Here is a 12,218-nt window from a genome sequence, read left to right on the forward strand (position 1 = left end):
CCAGTCAGACCTAACTTTTCCCCTCACTGCTGTCCAATGCTGCGTCAGTGTACTCAAGGGACCATCGCAGCTATAGTGTTTACATACTAGGCTTGTGTGTGTGTGGGAGGGAGGGGTGTGTGTGTGTGTGTGTGGGAGGGGGGGGGGTATTCCTTTTCGGTGTGTTTGCCTTCCGTCGCACAATCAGGTGAGGCAGGGCTCTCCGGAGGTCAGGGACACAGAGGAGAGCTGCACACGCATGTACGCACACACACACACACACACACACACACACACACACACACACACACACACACACACACACACACACACACACACACACACACACACACACACACACACACACACACACGTGCATGTGCATCCGTGCATGCACACACACATGCACGGACACATACACATGGACACACACGCTGGAGTAGGCCTCCATATGAACACTGCATTTTTCACATTGTAACGTTCAAACATTGACGTTGAATGAAGCATGTTTGATGTTTCCCTGCACACTTCAGAGTCGAGTGCTGAGTTGTCTTCCAGCATTGCCCTCCAGGCCACCTTGTTATACACTTAACAACTTGTTTTCTCTCTTTGTGTTGTTCGGTCTTTGTGCTTCCTATGCTGACAGTTCCTCATCTCTAAGCTTTTCATCGACGGAATGCATGTCACCTCTCCAAGTTTGACTTGGCATTTGTCCTTGGGAACTGCAGGGCATGTTTGGTTCTCTTTTTAGCCAAGTGATTGTGCCAGTATCTGATTTATGAGGCGTGTTTGTGTAAACTGCAACAGTGTAGATTTGGAACATAACATAGTTCGTCTTTTTGTAGCAATTATTATAATTGTGCACATTGCACTCAAAACTGTATTTGAACTATTGAAAGGCAAGATGTTTGATAAATGTGACTAACAACTCTCAGCATTTCTTCTCATGAGATTATGGTTGTCTTTGACTTTGGGTGCACTTGTTGACCTTGTCACAGTTCAGATGTGTGAACAGATGTTTGTGATGTCAGTAATAGGAGACCCATGCATTGTGAGTTCATGTTTAAAAGTACTTAGCATCATGTCGCACCCATCTCAAACCCTCACAAGGGGTATGAATATCCTTTTATATACAGTGACACTCCCTGTTATTGTTTTATTTTCTCGACCTGCCATTGTGAGGGCAAAATTGTACTTTGGCCTCTTCTTAAGTCGCATTATGATAGTTACTTTATTAACTGTCCATAATTCAGTTAAGGGAAAGGGATGACGGTTCCAATAGAGGGCCCTTCTCCCCAGAGTTTAATTGTTTAAATGGGTGCAGCTTGTTTCCCAGGATAAAGGCTTCAACTAAGCAGAGAGGAATTTGGGCCAAGCCTCATAAAAGAAGTATTGGTGTACAAGAAAGATTTTCGGTTTTCCGTTTGAATCTTTGTCATTAATGACTTTAGCAAATGTAAAGTGGAGAGTGAATGGCAGGGCTGTGTAGGTTCTTCAAAGAAACACTCTAATTAGAATTAGGGGACAGGTCACAGTATTTCTGTGAAGAAGTCATCTTCGAAGAAATACTGTTCTCTGTGACTGTGAGTGTGTGAGTGTGTGTGGAGGGGGGGGGGGGGGGGGGGGTCTGCCATCTGTATCCTATACTATCTATGCATAATCATATGCCATGCTTGTGTGCCTACATGTGTGTGGGGGTATGGTTGTCTATGGATGCATGTTTGCATGCCTTCTACGGCGTGATCTAGAAAATAAGGAGCATTAAAGAGATATCGTGGAAAACATTGGTCACACATAACATGGCACGACTTTCCAGAGCTCTTCTCTCACCCCAGACAGATTTCATCCGGATTGCTCAGGTTTCCTGGTCTTTTGGCCTTCCCATGCTAACTCAAAGGATCTTATCACCCTGCTCAGGTTTAAATGCTCAACAAAACACTCTGCCAGATCCTCAGGCCAGTAGTATTGCCCCGCACTTTCACTCTTAAAACTCTTAAGTGAATCAAATGATTGTAGGTGAACTGCAGGGCAGTTCACCTACATGTTACAAGATCAGCATGCTTTTTTTTTGTTCTTTTTATTACACATTAAGACGTACTTAATGTCTAGGGCTGCAACGATTAGTTGATGCACTGATTTGTCCATCGACAGAAAATGTATTGGATATAATTAGTATAACTGATTTATCGTTTAGGTCATTCATCAAGTACAAAGAGCAAACATTCGCTCCTTAATGTTGCAGTTCGATTCAAATATTTGGTTCATGGAGCATTATAAAAATAATTGTTTCGTTTTTCTCGGCTGCCTCTTAGATAAAGCAAGAACATTTAAGACATCACGTTGCACCCTGGTAACTTCTGATGGCATTTGCTATTATTAATGACATTTCATAGACTAAATCATCAATCGATTACTCGAAAGAAAATCGTCAGATTAATCGCCTATGAAAATGATCATTAGCTGCAGCCAGAGACACGACCACGTTCCATAACTGTTGAAGTATCTACAGAAAACATGTTTTCCTTTAAGGGTGTTCCATGGTGTGCCTTTAAGAGGGCTCCATGGTGGATATTTGTCTAATTCCAGGTGCCAGTGAACCTTGTGTTTTACCAGGTGCAGGAGCAGGTCATTACTCAGGTATTTGTTTTGTAGATTACATAGAAAGGCCCTGGATTACAGACGTGTTATCCCTGACCCCATCCAGCCCCCCAGTGTCTGTCAGAGTCTGAGCCCTGCACGTCACCTAACCCCAGCTCCCATGTGGACCTCTGTCTGGTGGTATGTGTGCTGCTGGCCTGTGGTGCCACTGTGAATCCTCCTCACACACCACATCTCAAAATAACTAGACAAGCTTGGCTTTGGCTGCTGCAAGAGCAATTGGACCGGGGCTCCCAGCTATGCTGATTCCTGTCAAACTTGACGAATAAGTACTGTTTGCCCTGGGCTCCTCTGTACTAATACAATACAATGCATGGGTTACCCTACTGCCGTAACTAACAAGTGTATTTTGAGCTCCCGGGATTGGGTTTAGGAAGATGAGGCACTTTCAGCCAAAGCCGTTTGTAACCGGGTAGCTCAAGACCTCTCCAAAACATAAATATAGAGCCCCACAATTATGATAATAAACAGCTTTATCATTGGGCTCCTAATCAATAATGTGGCTTCTTAAGGTTTAATATTTCAATGGTATTGATCATTTAACAACTGTGTTTGTGGTTGGCTTGCCTTAACTGCATCGCTGCTAGAATGTGTGTGTGTTTGTGTCTGTGTGTGTGTGTGTGTGTGTGTGTGTGTGTGTGTATGTGTGTGTGTGCGTGTGTGAGTAATTGTATGTGTGCCTGTGCAATAGTGGTAAACGGGACTTTGATCTAGCTGGTTAAGCATTTTCTTTTTACATGGGCTAGCTTGTCACCTTAAGGAGGGTGGAAGGGTATTTATCACACCACGCTCACCCCCTATTCGTACATTGTGTTCTCCCTCGGTTTACTTTCAACAATAACAATTCCTCTCCAACTTGTGGTCAACCGCTCTGTTTCCTCTTGTCACCCTCGTCCTGTTGCCGTGGCGCGGGTAGAGATGTGAGTGAGTGCAAACAGAGAAGCTCAGAAAAGCCCTGTACTTTGCAGATTTCACTTCCATCCTCTCCCGTGGGGACGGCTGCTTCCTGCAGTTATAAATAGAGCCGATTTGATAATTAGTAGAAATGAAGGTCCCGGGGCTTTGATGACTCTGATTGTCATATATTTGCTCCCTATGGTCCTGACCTTTCATTGGCCATAGCTCTTAATCTATTTCTCTGTCTGTCTGTCTGTCTGTCTGTCTGTCTGTCTGTCTGTCTGTCTGTCTGTCTGTCTGTCTGTCTGTCTGTCTGTCTGTCTGTCTCTCTGTCTGTCTCTCTGTCTGTCTGTCTGTCTGTCTGTCTGTCTGTCTGTCTGTCTGTCTGTCTGTCTGTCTCTCTGTCTGTTCGTCTGGCTCTCTGTCTGTCCGGCTCTCTGTTTGTCATGTTCACTTTTGCTCTCGCTTCATTCTCTTCATTCTCACCAGAGGGACACAGCCTCGCAAATCTGTATGTATATGTTTTACACAACATTCAGGCCATTGCCGTGTTCTAGACATAGAACTCTTCCCAAGCGTTAATGTAATTGATTAGGGACAGCGCCTGACCAATGCACTAAAGTATTATCCATGCAGTTCCACTGCATTCCCGTCTCGTGGGAGAATCAATTCCTCCTTGGACACAGACTGCTCTGTGGCCAAGGTTTCAGGTCAACCTTTCATCCTCCACACTAGTCTAGTCTCAATTTGGGTAGATAAAATGAAAGGGTAGAAGTGTAGACGATTTAAAATAATATTCATATTGTGCATCTCTCTCTCTCTCTCTCTCTCTCTCTCTCTCTCTCTCTCTCTCTCTCTCTCTCTCTCTCTCTCTCTCTCTCTCTCTCTCTCTCGTTGTCTTGCAAACTAAACGACTGCCCGCTGTGTGCTAGTACATGCAGTGTTCACACTGTGCATCTGCCTGAGGGCGGACGTAAGCCTGTGCACAATAGCCCTTCTCTGATTATACATCAATACCTTTCTCCCAGGGATAATTTATGCATTCATAAAACACAAGGACTCCTGCTAAACAAACCGGCTGAGACAACCGCAGCAAAGCAATACAGCTGGAAATAGAGAGAAATTGTGTAGGGGTGCCATAATGAGCATGTATTTTTCTGTACTCTGTTGAATTGTTTTGCACACCTTTGCATCGCACATCTCTATGATTCTTTTTAAAACGTTCAGTTGAATCAAGTGCCTGTAAACCGTAAATAAAATCGCTTTACAAAAGCAACAAGGGGACAACAACAACCATTTCTAACTAACATCCTGATTTAACCGGAGTGTGTTCGGCGTGCTCCGTGGCACAGTGTTTTGTGTGTGAAATGATATGGGGCTTTTCTCATTTGTGCTCTCCGGCGTCTACCATAGCAGCCCCCCCATGCTGGTTGCTAATTGGCGGGAGACTGGAGCTTCCTGCTGTGCGTTCGCTGTTTCCCCTTGCTTTGCCACCCCACCACCTCTTTCTCCAACACTTCTCAGATCCCATTAATTAACCCACAGCTAATTAACTACTTCTAATTACACTCGTATGCTATTTCCATCACACCCTTTAAAAGTGAGGAGACAACCGCTATCCTAGCCGCACACTATTTTGATTTCTTTGCCAGCCATGCTCTGAACCGATCGTTTGCTAGGGCTTGTCTTGTTGGTGGTCAGCAGCCATTTGCACATTGTGTGCTATCCTTCTCCATGCGACTTGTTGGATGATTATAATACAGCTGATCCACTCTACCAAGCCTTGGTTATTAATGTTAAAAAGGCCATTTCTCAAATGATATCTTCTCTGGCAGATTGACTGTGAAAATGGAAATGCATTGCTCTCTAAGCCTTTAATTGTTTGGTACATATAGCGGTGTACGCTGTGAGTTGTAGTGCTATATTTAGATCCACAGAAACATAGATTAATAGGGACTTTGACATAATAGAAGCGCTTTGTCTTAACTCTGACATCTCTAAGACATACTCTAAGACAGACCCTTAAAACACACATGCCCGCAGACACACTCAACACAGCCAAAGCTATTTCTGTTCAACAAACTGATAGCTCCTACTGAAGATCATTGATTTTACGGGAAGCCCTGTTTACAGGATGAGTGCCATCGACCTGAGGGGACTTTTTGCCTTCTGAAGCTGGAGCAACAATGGAACACCCTTACGTTTGCATTATATACACTGGAAAAAGAGTGTGGACAAGATGTTTCCAGCAAGCAACTACCGTTAATGTTTTACATCCTTGCTGAACTTGAAATGATAAGCACTGGTTTGACTGTGTAGCTTGATTATTGATGACATTTTGAAATTGTTAGGATTTTGGCTTGCGTTTGGCCTACAAAGTCAGCTATAGGACTGCATGAATGAGTTATTATGAGGAACATTTGTAAACAAGACCTAAATCTGCCTACAAAGGTCTACAGGGTCCCTCAATCAGTGGGTATATTCCCTGTGCACCATCAAAGGCCTATCTCTGCTTTATCAATAAAAGCCCTTCCTTCCCACATCTTCCTGTAACTTGCTTAGCATTTACTCCATTGATTTTCCAATAAGCGCCCCTTACCCTGCGGTGGCTGGCCAAGCTCTGTGATGGCTTAGGCACCAGACGTAGACAAGCAGCATTACCCAGGAACAACACAGAGTGCTGCTGCTTCTGCATTGTACTGAGTGGACGGAGTAGAGTATACGGGGAACACGATAGGTGTTTCTCTTTATGTGGTGCTCCCTCAATGCTGGAAAGGTGGCAATACGGCTGGCCGTTAATGTTCCTACTTTTGCAGGATGGTGAGTTTGGCCTTGGCCAGAACAAATTCCCCATGGATCCCTGAAGAGCAGGGTCCTCGGGAGGGAACATAAGGCCTTCAGGCGGGCGATTGGGCATGCTTATAATCAGAAGGCTCCTTAGCCTTTAATTCCTCCCTTACTCGAGCGGTAAATCCCACCTAATGAAAGGAGCCATAAATAAAAACTTATCTCATTTTCCATCCCTGCCCCAATGACATCCAGACCTACTCTCTGACAGGGTTCATTAAGACCTAGGCTCTCCTTTCTCTTCGGGGGACTAAGCATATCTGTTTTGGTTAGGATGGCGGGAGGGAGGAGGTTGAACAGGGCTTTTGTTTTCATTAGTGTACCAGAGGAGAGGAATAAACGGAAGGTAGTGTCATAATGTCTCCTCAGATGGCAGCTGGAGTGTGCTCAATGGTCAGGTTGTGTGCACGGGCATGCTCCACTGCAGTCGCTTTGGAATTTGCCTTTTCTTCTGTCTGATTATCTCTTACTGTGCGTCGAGGCTTGTTTTGTCTGCAGCATAGATTGCTTATTGTTGCTTCTGTAGACCCCCATTCGACCATGGAACACCGCGACACAACTCTTTATTTTTTATTCGTCTACAAGTAGGCAGTAGTGAGTGTAAGCAAACACAAATTGAAATGTGTACAATGTTTTACATTGGGTATTACCACTCATGCCCTTAGTCACTATGCCTCCGCAGGCATGATTAATTTTGATTTGCGGTTATTAACAGAGTCAGCATACAAAGTCACCGGCCTCCTGCACTTCCCCTGTAAGACTTCGGCCGCGTCTCCATGTCTGTCTCCCTCCCTTGTTTAGTGCCTCCTGGAGATTAAAGCTTTTCCTGCTTTAAGCAGGTGTCACTGAGGCGGGCAGCCCTCCTAGAGACACAAACAGCATTTTATCAGTTGGCCCATCTCCGACTTGGTGACTCCAGACAATCCCATTGCTCATCAGTAACCACTGCAGTTTATTGAATTAGACCATCGTGACTTTAAGGAGCAACGCTGGTCTTTGCAAGAATTGGTCATTCCCGGTTGACCTTAAGAGTCCTGTTGTTTATCGAGGGGTCATCTTGTTGCCCGTGTTCGACCGGTCATTTCCCTGAGGAAAGAGAAAGGTTATTTTGGTTGTACAATGTAGCAGTATTCCAAGTGTGCAATCATCAAGACACAGAATACAGCCAAGTTTGTCATACTGTGGGCATATCTCAGAGTATTAGTGAGTATATGCGGGTCCAGTATTCCCCGGGCCCGGTTGGGACAGGTAGTGGAATCCGGAGGAGGAGGGGGCAGATGAAGTAGATTGGGGGGGGGGAAAAGGTGTAAAGCTGTTTTGTGTTCAAACAGAATCCCTTTTTTTATTTATATTCTTTAACGGCGGGGCCACGTCATGAGTCACATCAAGATTCTTTGATTGCATTTTTCCTGTGCCTTGTCTGCCTAGGACAGGTGCCTTTAGTTCATAGAATCACTCTGTCTATTTGACAAGCGCAGATTAATTCTGTTTGTTTGGATCCAATACTTTCCTGCCCTCAGCCTATTTGCATGAAATGGCTGTTGAGTTCATAGTCTCCTCTTTTATTAATGGAGCTCATAATAAATACAGACCAGTAGGGCTAGTATCCCCTCACTCAATATGGCAGTCTGCTTTAAATCATGTCTGCCTCTATAAAGCAATCCTGTTAATACGCCAGCCTGCTTAATATCTTTCATTTTGTATGCAAAGCAACAAAGAGGCCATCAGAGCTAGCTTGTGTGGAGAGTAAACAATAAAACCGGGTGGACCATGATGGCAGGAAGATCCTGTGACCATTTCCTTTATGAGAACACAACGTCTCGTTATACATGTGTAACATTTAATAGGTTGCTTGCTGTAATTGAATCAAAACATTGTGACTGATCAACTGAAATAATCTATTCTTTACATATGTGAGAGGTGTTTGTGCCTGTGTGTGTTTATGCACATTTAGCATAGAGAGTATGCATCCGACATTAGCACAAACAGCGCGACTAAACAGACATGATCAATCTGTCCCCTATGACCCAGCCGTTAGCAGTTCATGTGTTATGGTGCGGGGGTACAGAAAGTTCACTGCCAGGATTTGCATCCCTAAGTAAATAAGTAAATAAATCAAGAGAGGGAGCAGTGAATGTGCTAATCAGCTTCAGCATGGCGACGGCTATGGTGCCGGGAAACTTTGCTCATGTAATATTCAGCACTGGCAGGTTAAAGGGCAGGCCAGAGTTATTGGTTTCAGCCCGGTCGCCCCTTTAATCAATGTTGGCTGCATCCCTTTAATAAAATTATTAGCTCAGCAGTATCTCGCACTATCATTTTATATCCTCTGTGCTCTAAATTGTGGCCTGGGTTGAGCCGCTCAAATGCTCAGGGCACGGCCAGCTCCCGAAAGCTCTGCTCCCATTTATTATTTCAGCGGCAGATGATGGCTGGAGTGTTTGAAACCCGGCTGAGCACAGAGGTTATTGGATGGTTGATCTAAACACAGCTGCAGTAAAGTTCCACCCTAGATCAGCTATTTCTGTCACATTCAAAATAACAATTTTTCCCCCCCCTCTTTTTAAGAGTTGGTATGCACGTAACCAATTATTGTGCGAGCGTTATGCACTATGTTGTTTACGCTCAACTCAAATAGAGTACGATTATCGCTGGTATTGTGATATTGTTGAGCATTTCTTCTTGGGAGTTGACTCCGAAATAGCATCACAGTTTTAATCGTTGCACTTTACTTTTTCCCCCAGTTATGTAAATGTATAATGCAGTGATGGGTGGCTTTCTCTGAGTCTAATTATCGCACAATGATTTTTTTTTTTCACTAAAATGCCTGTTTTCTGCTCCTTTCTGAATCCAAGTTAATTAAAAACGGATGTAGGATTTGCAGAATGTAAGATTATGGGTGTTGTTTGGAAGGTGAAGATAAAAGATGGTACCTCCCTGATATGGCAGGCAGATGAATCATGGATGGCTTATTAGTGCTTGTCTCTGGTATTGTGTTTAAGTACCTAATCTAGCATAATGAGCACTCTGTCATTTTTCCAATTATATCTCAGATGTTTGTCTCTACCAAATACAATATATATAACAGTTGTTCCCATTCATATGCATGTGTGTGTGTGTGTTTCTCTTTGCTGAGGTTTGCACATATCCATTAAATTGTGTCTTTCATGTGTTCTCACTGAGTTCTCTCATTGAGTCCTCGACATTGCCGTTTGAAACTCAACCAATATTGCCTCTCCTCTCTGTGTTCTCTCTATTCAGGCCCAGATGCGATGAACGCCTCATGTAGGCATCAGCATGGACAGCTGTGAGTCTCCCGTGGTTTCTGGGATAGACGATGGGCTCGGCTCCTCCAGCTCATCCCAGCAGCACCGATCGCCACAACCCTGGAACGACCTCTCTAACTCACAGGTCCCTTCCAACAACCGCCCCCCCTCCCTGGACCCCCTGTCTCAATCTGCTCCTTACCCGTCTCAAATCCAAAACCTAAACACTCCCCATGAGGGGCTGAGAGAGCCGCAGCCTCAGCAGCAGCAGCCTAACCTGACATCACCACGGGCCCAGGTTGACAACTCTGACACAGGACAGCTTCACTTCCAGAGAGAGGGCTTTGAGGGGGAGGAGGAGGAGGAGGAGGAGGAGGAGGAGGAGGAGCAAGAAGGTCTTAGCGGTGCAGAGGAGGAAGAATCTGAGGATTTGGACGAAATGGAAATTGACAGCTGCTTTCCAAGTCTTCAGCCTTTCCCTGGAATGCCGATGGCTCCAGGGGGTGGAGGGATGCCCACTCTTCTGCGACAGCAGCCCCCACAACCAAGGGGTACAGCTGAGAGTGGGAGTGAAGAAGGGGAGGAGGAAGAGGAAGAGGAGAACAGTGATGTGGAGAACCTAGCTGGAGAGATAGTGTACCAGCCAGACGGCTCAGCCTACATAGTTGAGAGTCTCAGTCAGTTGATCCAAAGCGGTGCCAGTACGGTGCCCGGCTTGATTCCCTCAAACTCTCTCACCAGTGGGGGAAAACCAGGAGAGCCTGCTGGGTCTTCATCATCGGTCTACCCTCAGATCATTAACACCTTCCACATAGCCTCGTCCTTCGGGAAGTGGTTTGGAAATTCAGACCAAGGTTTACCCAATACCTCAACCCTGGCAGGCCTGAGTCCTGTCCTGCACAGTTTCCGTGTTTTTGACGTGCGGCACAAAAGCAACAAGGATTACCTGAACAGTGACGGGTCTGCCAAGAAGTCCTGCGTATCCAAAGATGTTCCCAACAACGTGGATTTCTCCAAATTTGATGGGCTAGCCCTCTATGGCAAAGGAAAGCCCATTCTCATGTGTTTTATCTGCAAGCTGTCCTTTGGCTATGCGCGTTCCTTTGCCACTCACGCTGTCCATGATCACCGTATGACACTGTGTGAGGATGAGCGCCGGCTACTGGGGGACAAGCAAGCATCTGCCATTATCCAGGGCATTGGGAAGGATAAAGAACCCCTTATCAGTTTCCTGGAACCAAAAAATAAGACTTCTCCTCCACCGCCCGGCCTGCTTCCTATCAACTCTGGCCAGAGTTTCTATGGAACCTTCAGTGGTGTCCATCTAGAGTCTGGATGCAGCAGTGGTGGAGTAGACGCCCTGTTGGATGAGGATCCTGACTCTGGCCTCGAGCCACAGCAGCAACAAATCCAACAGAGCTCAGTCCTTTCCCTTGGAGGACTGGGTAATCCCAAAGCACCCACTCTTACCTCTACCCCAGGCTCTGCCAAAGACTCCAGCGCCCTGCCCAAACAGGGAGGGAGAACAGAGGGGCCTGGTGGTAAAGAGGGGACATTTAAGGGTGGGGAACGGGATGTAGATGGATGTGAGAGCAAATTTTGCCTTTCAGGCCAGGTGGGTGGTTCAGAAGAGGAAGGGGAACTGTTGGGTGAGGTTGACGATGAGGTGGAAGAGGATGGCACTGGGGTAGCCTGTGGTGGCAACAGTAGCAGCGATAGAGGTGACATGGGGGAACCGGCTGACTCAAACCAAAGCATTTCCAAATCTCCTTTATTAATGCCTAGTAGCGCTCTCCAGCCTTCTGTCTGCACCACTGCAGTCAGTCCCATGCTGAACAACAAAGCTCCGGCTTCCACAGCTTCCTCCCTTAAGGAAGACCTTTTAGCTGCAGATGGTGGGGGAAGGACCTCGGAGCTCCCTCTGAGCTTTAACTGCCAGGGGCCCACTGTCCCCATGGCAATGGCGGCAGCTGCCGTCAGAGGGAGTGAGGACAATGCAGCCGGCACCTCCTCCTCACCTCTGGCCTCCAGCGTTGCCGCTGACGAAAGTGCCAATCGAGATAGTGCCACAGCGCCAGAACCAAATGATTGCCCAGCAGAGGGGGAAGAGGAGAATGGAGCCCTCCTGCACCATCATCACATGCACCACCATCTCCACCACCTCCACCCCTCGTCCCATGCTCTCAACCTCCAAGGGGGGCCCTGTGACATGACGGGGATGGGTGAGTGTTCCCAAAACCATGGGCCTGGAGGCGCCGGAGGAAGTGGGGTTGAATGCCCAAAATGTGATACCGTTTTAGGCTCCTCGCGTTCCTTGGGCGGTCACATGACCATGATGCACTCCCGCAACTCCTGCAAGACACTCAAGTGTCCTAAGTGCAACTGGCATTACAAGTACCAGCAGACCCTGGAGGCTCACATGAAGGAGAAGCACCCAGACTCGGGGGGCTCCTGCATGTACTGCACCAGTGGTCAGAGTCACCCACGTCTGGCCCGCGGAGAGAGTTACACTTGTGGCTACAAGCCCTTCCGTTGTGAGGTTGGTGGAGAAAATACTAAGTTGATGTTGCA

General features: G+C 46.4%; 1 protein-coding gene across 1 annotated transcript in view; it reads left to right on the plus strand.

Moving 5' to 3' along the window:
• The window catches only part of zfhx3b (zinc finger homeobox 3b), a 134,991-nt gene that overhangs the window by 37,955 nt on the left and 84,818 nt on the right, over positions 1 to 12,218 (plus strand). Inside the window, exon 2 of the mRNA XM_030378032.1 lies at positions 9,643 to 12,186. Coding sequence (XP_030233892.1) covers positions 9,679 to 12,186 — 2,508 coding nt within the window. The 5' untranslated portion in view covers positions 9,643 to 9,678. The remainder of the gene's footprint in view (positions 1 to 9,642; positions 12,187 to 12,218) is intronic.

Source organism: Gadus morhua, chromosome 14 (genome assembly GCF_902167405.1).
Source record: "Gadus morhua chromosome 14, gadMor3.0, whole genome shotgun sequence".
Taxonomy (NCBI): Eukaryota; Metazoa; Chordata; class Actinopteri; order Gadiformes; family Gadidae; genus Gadus; species Gadus morhua.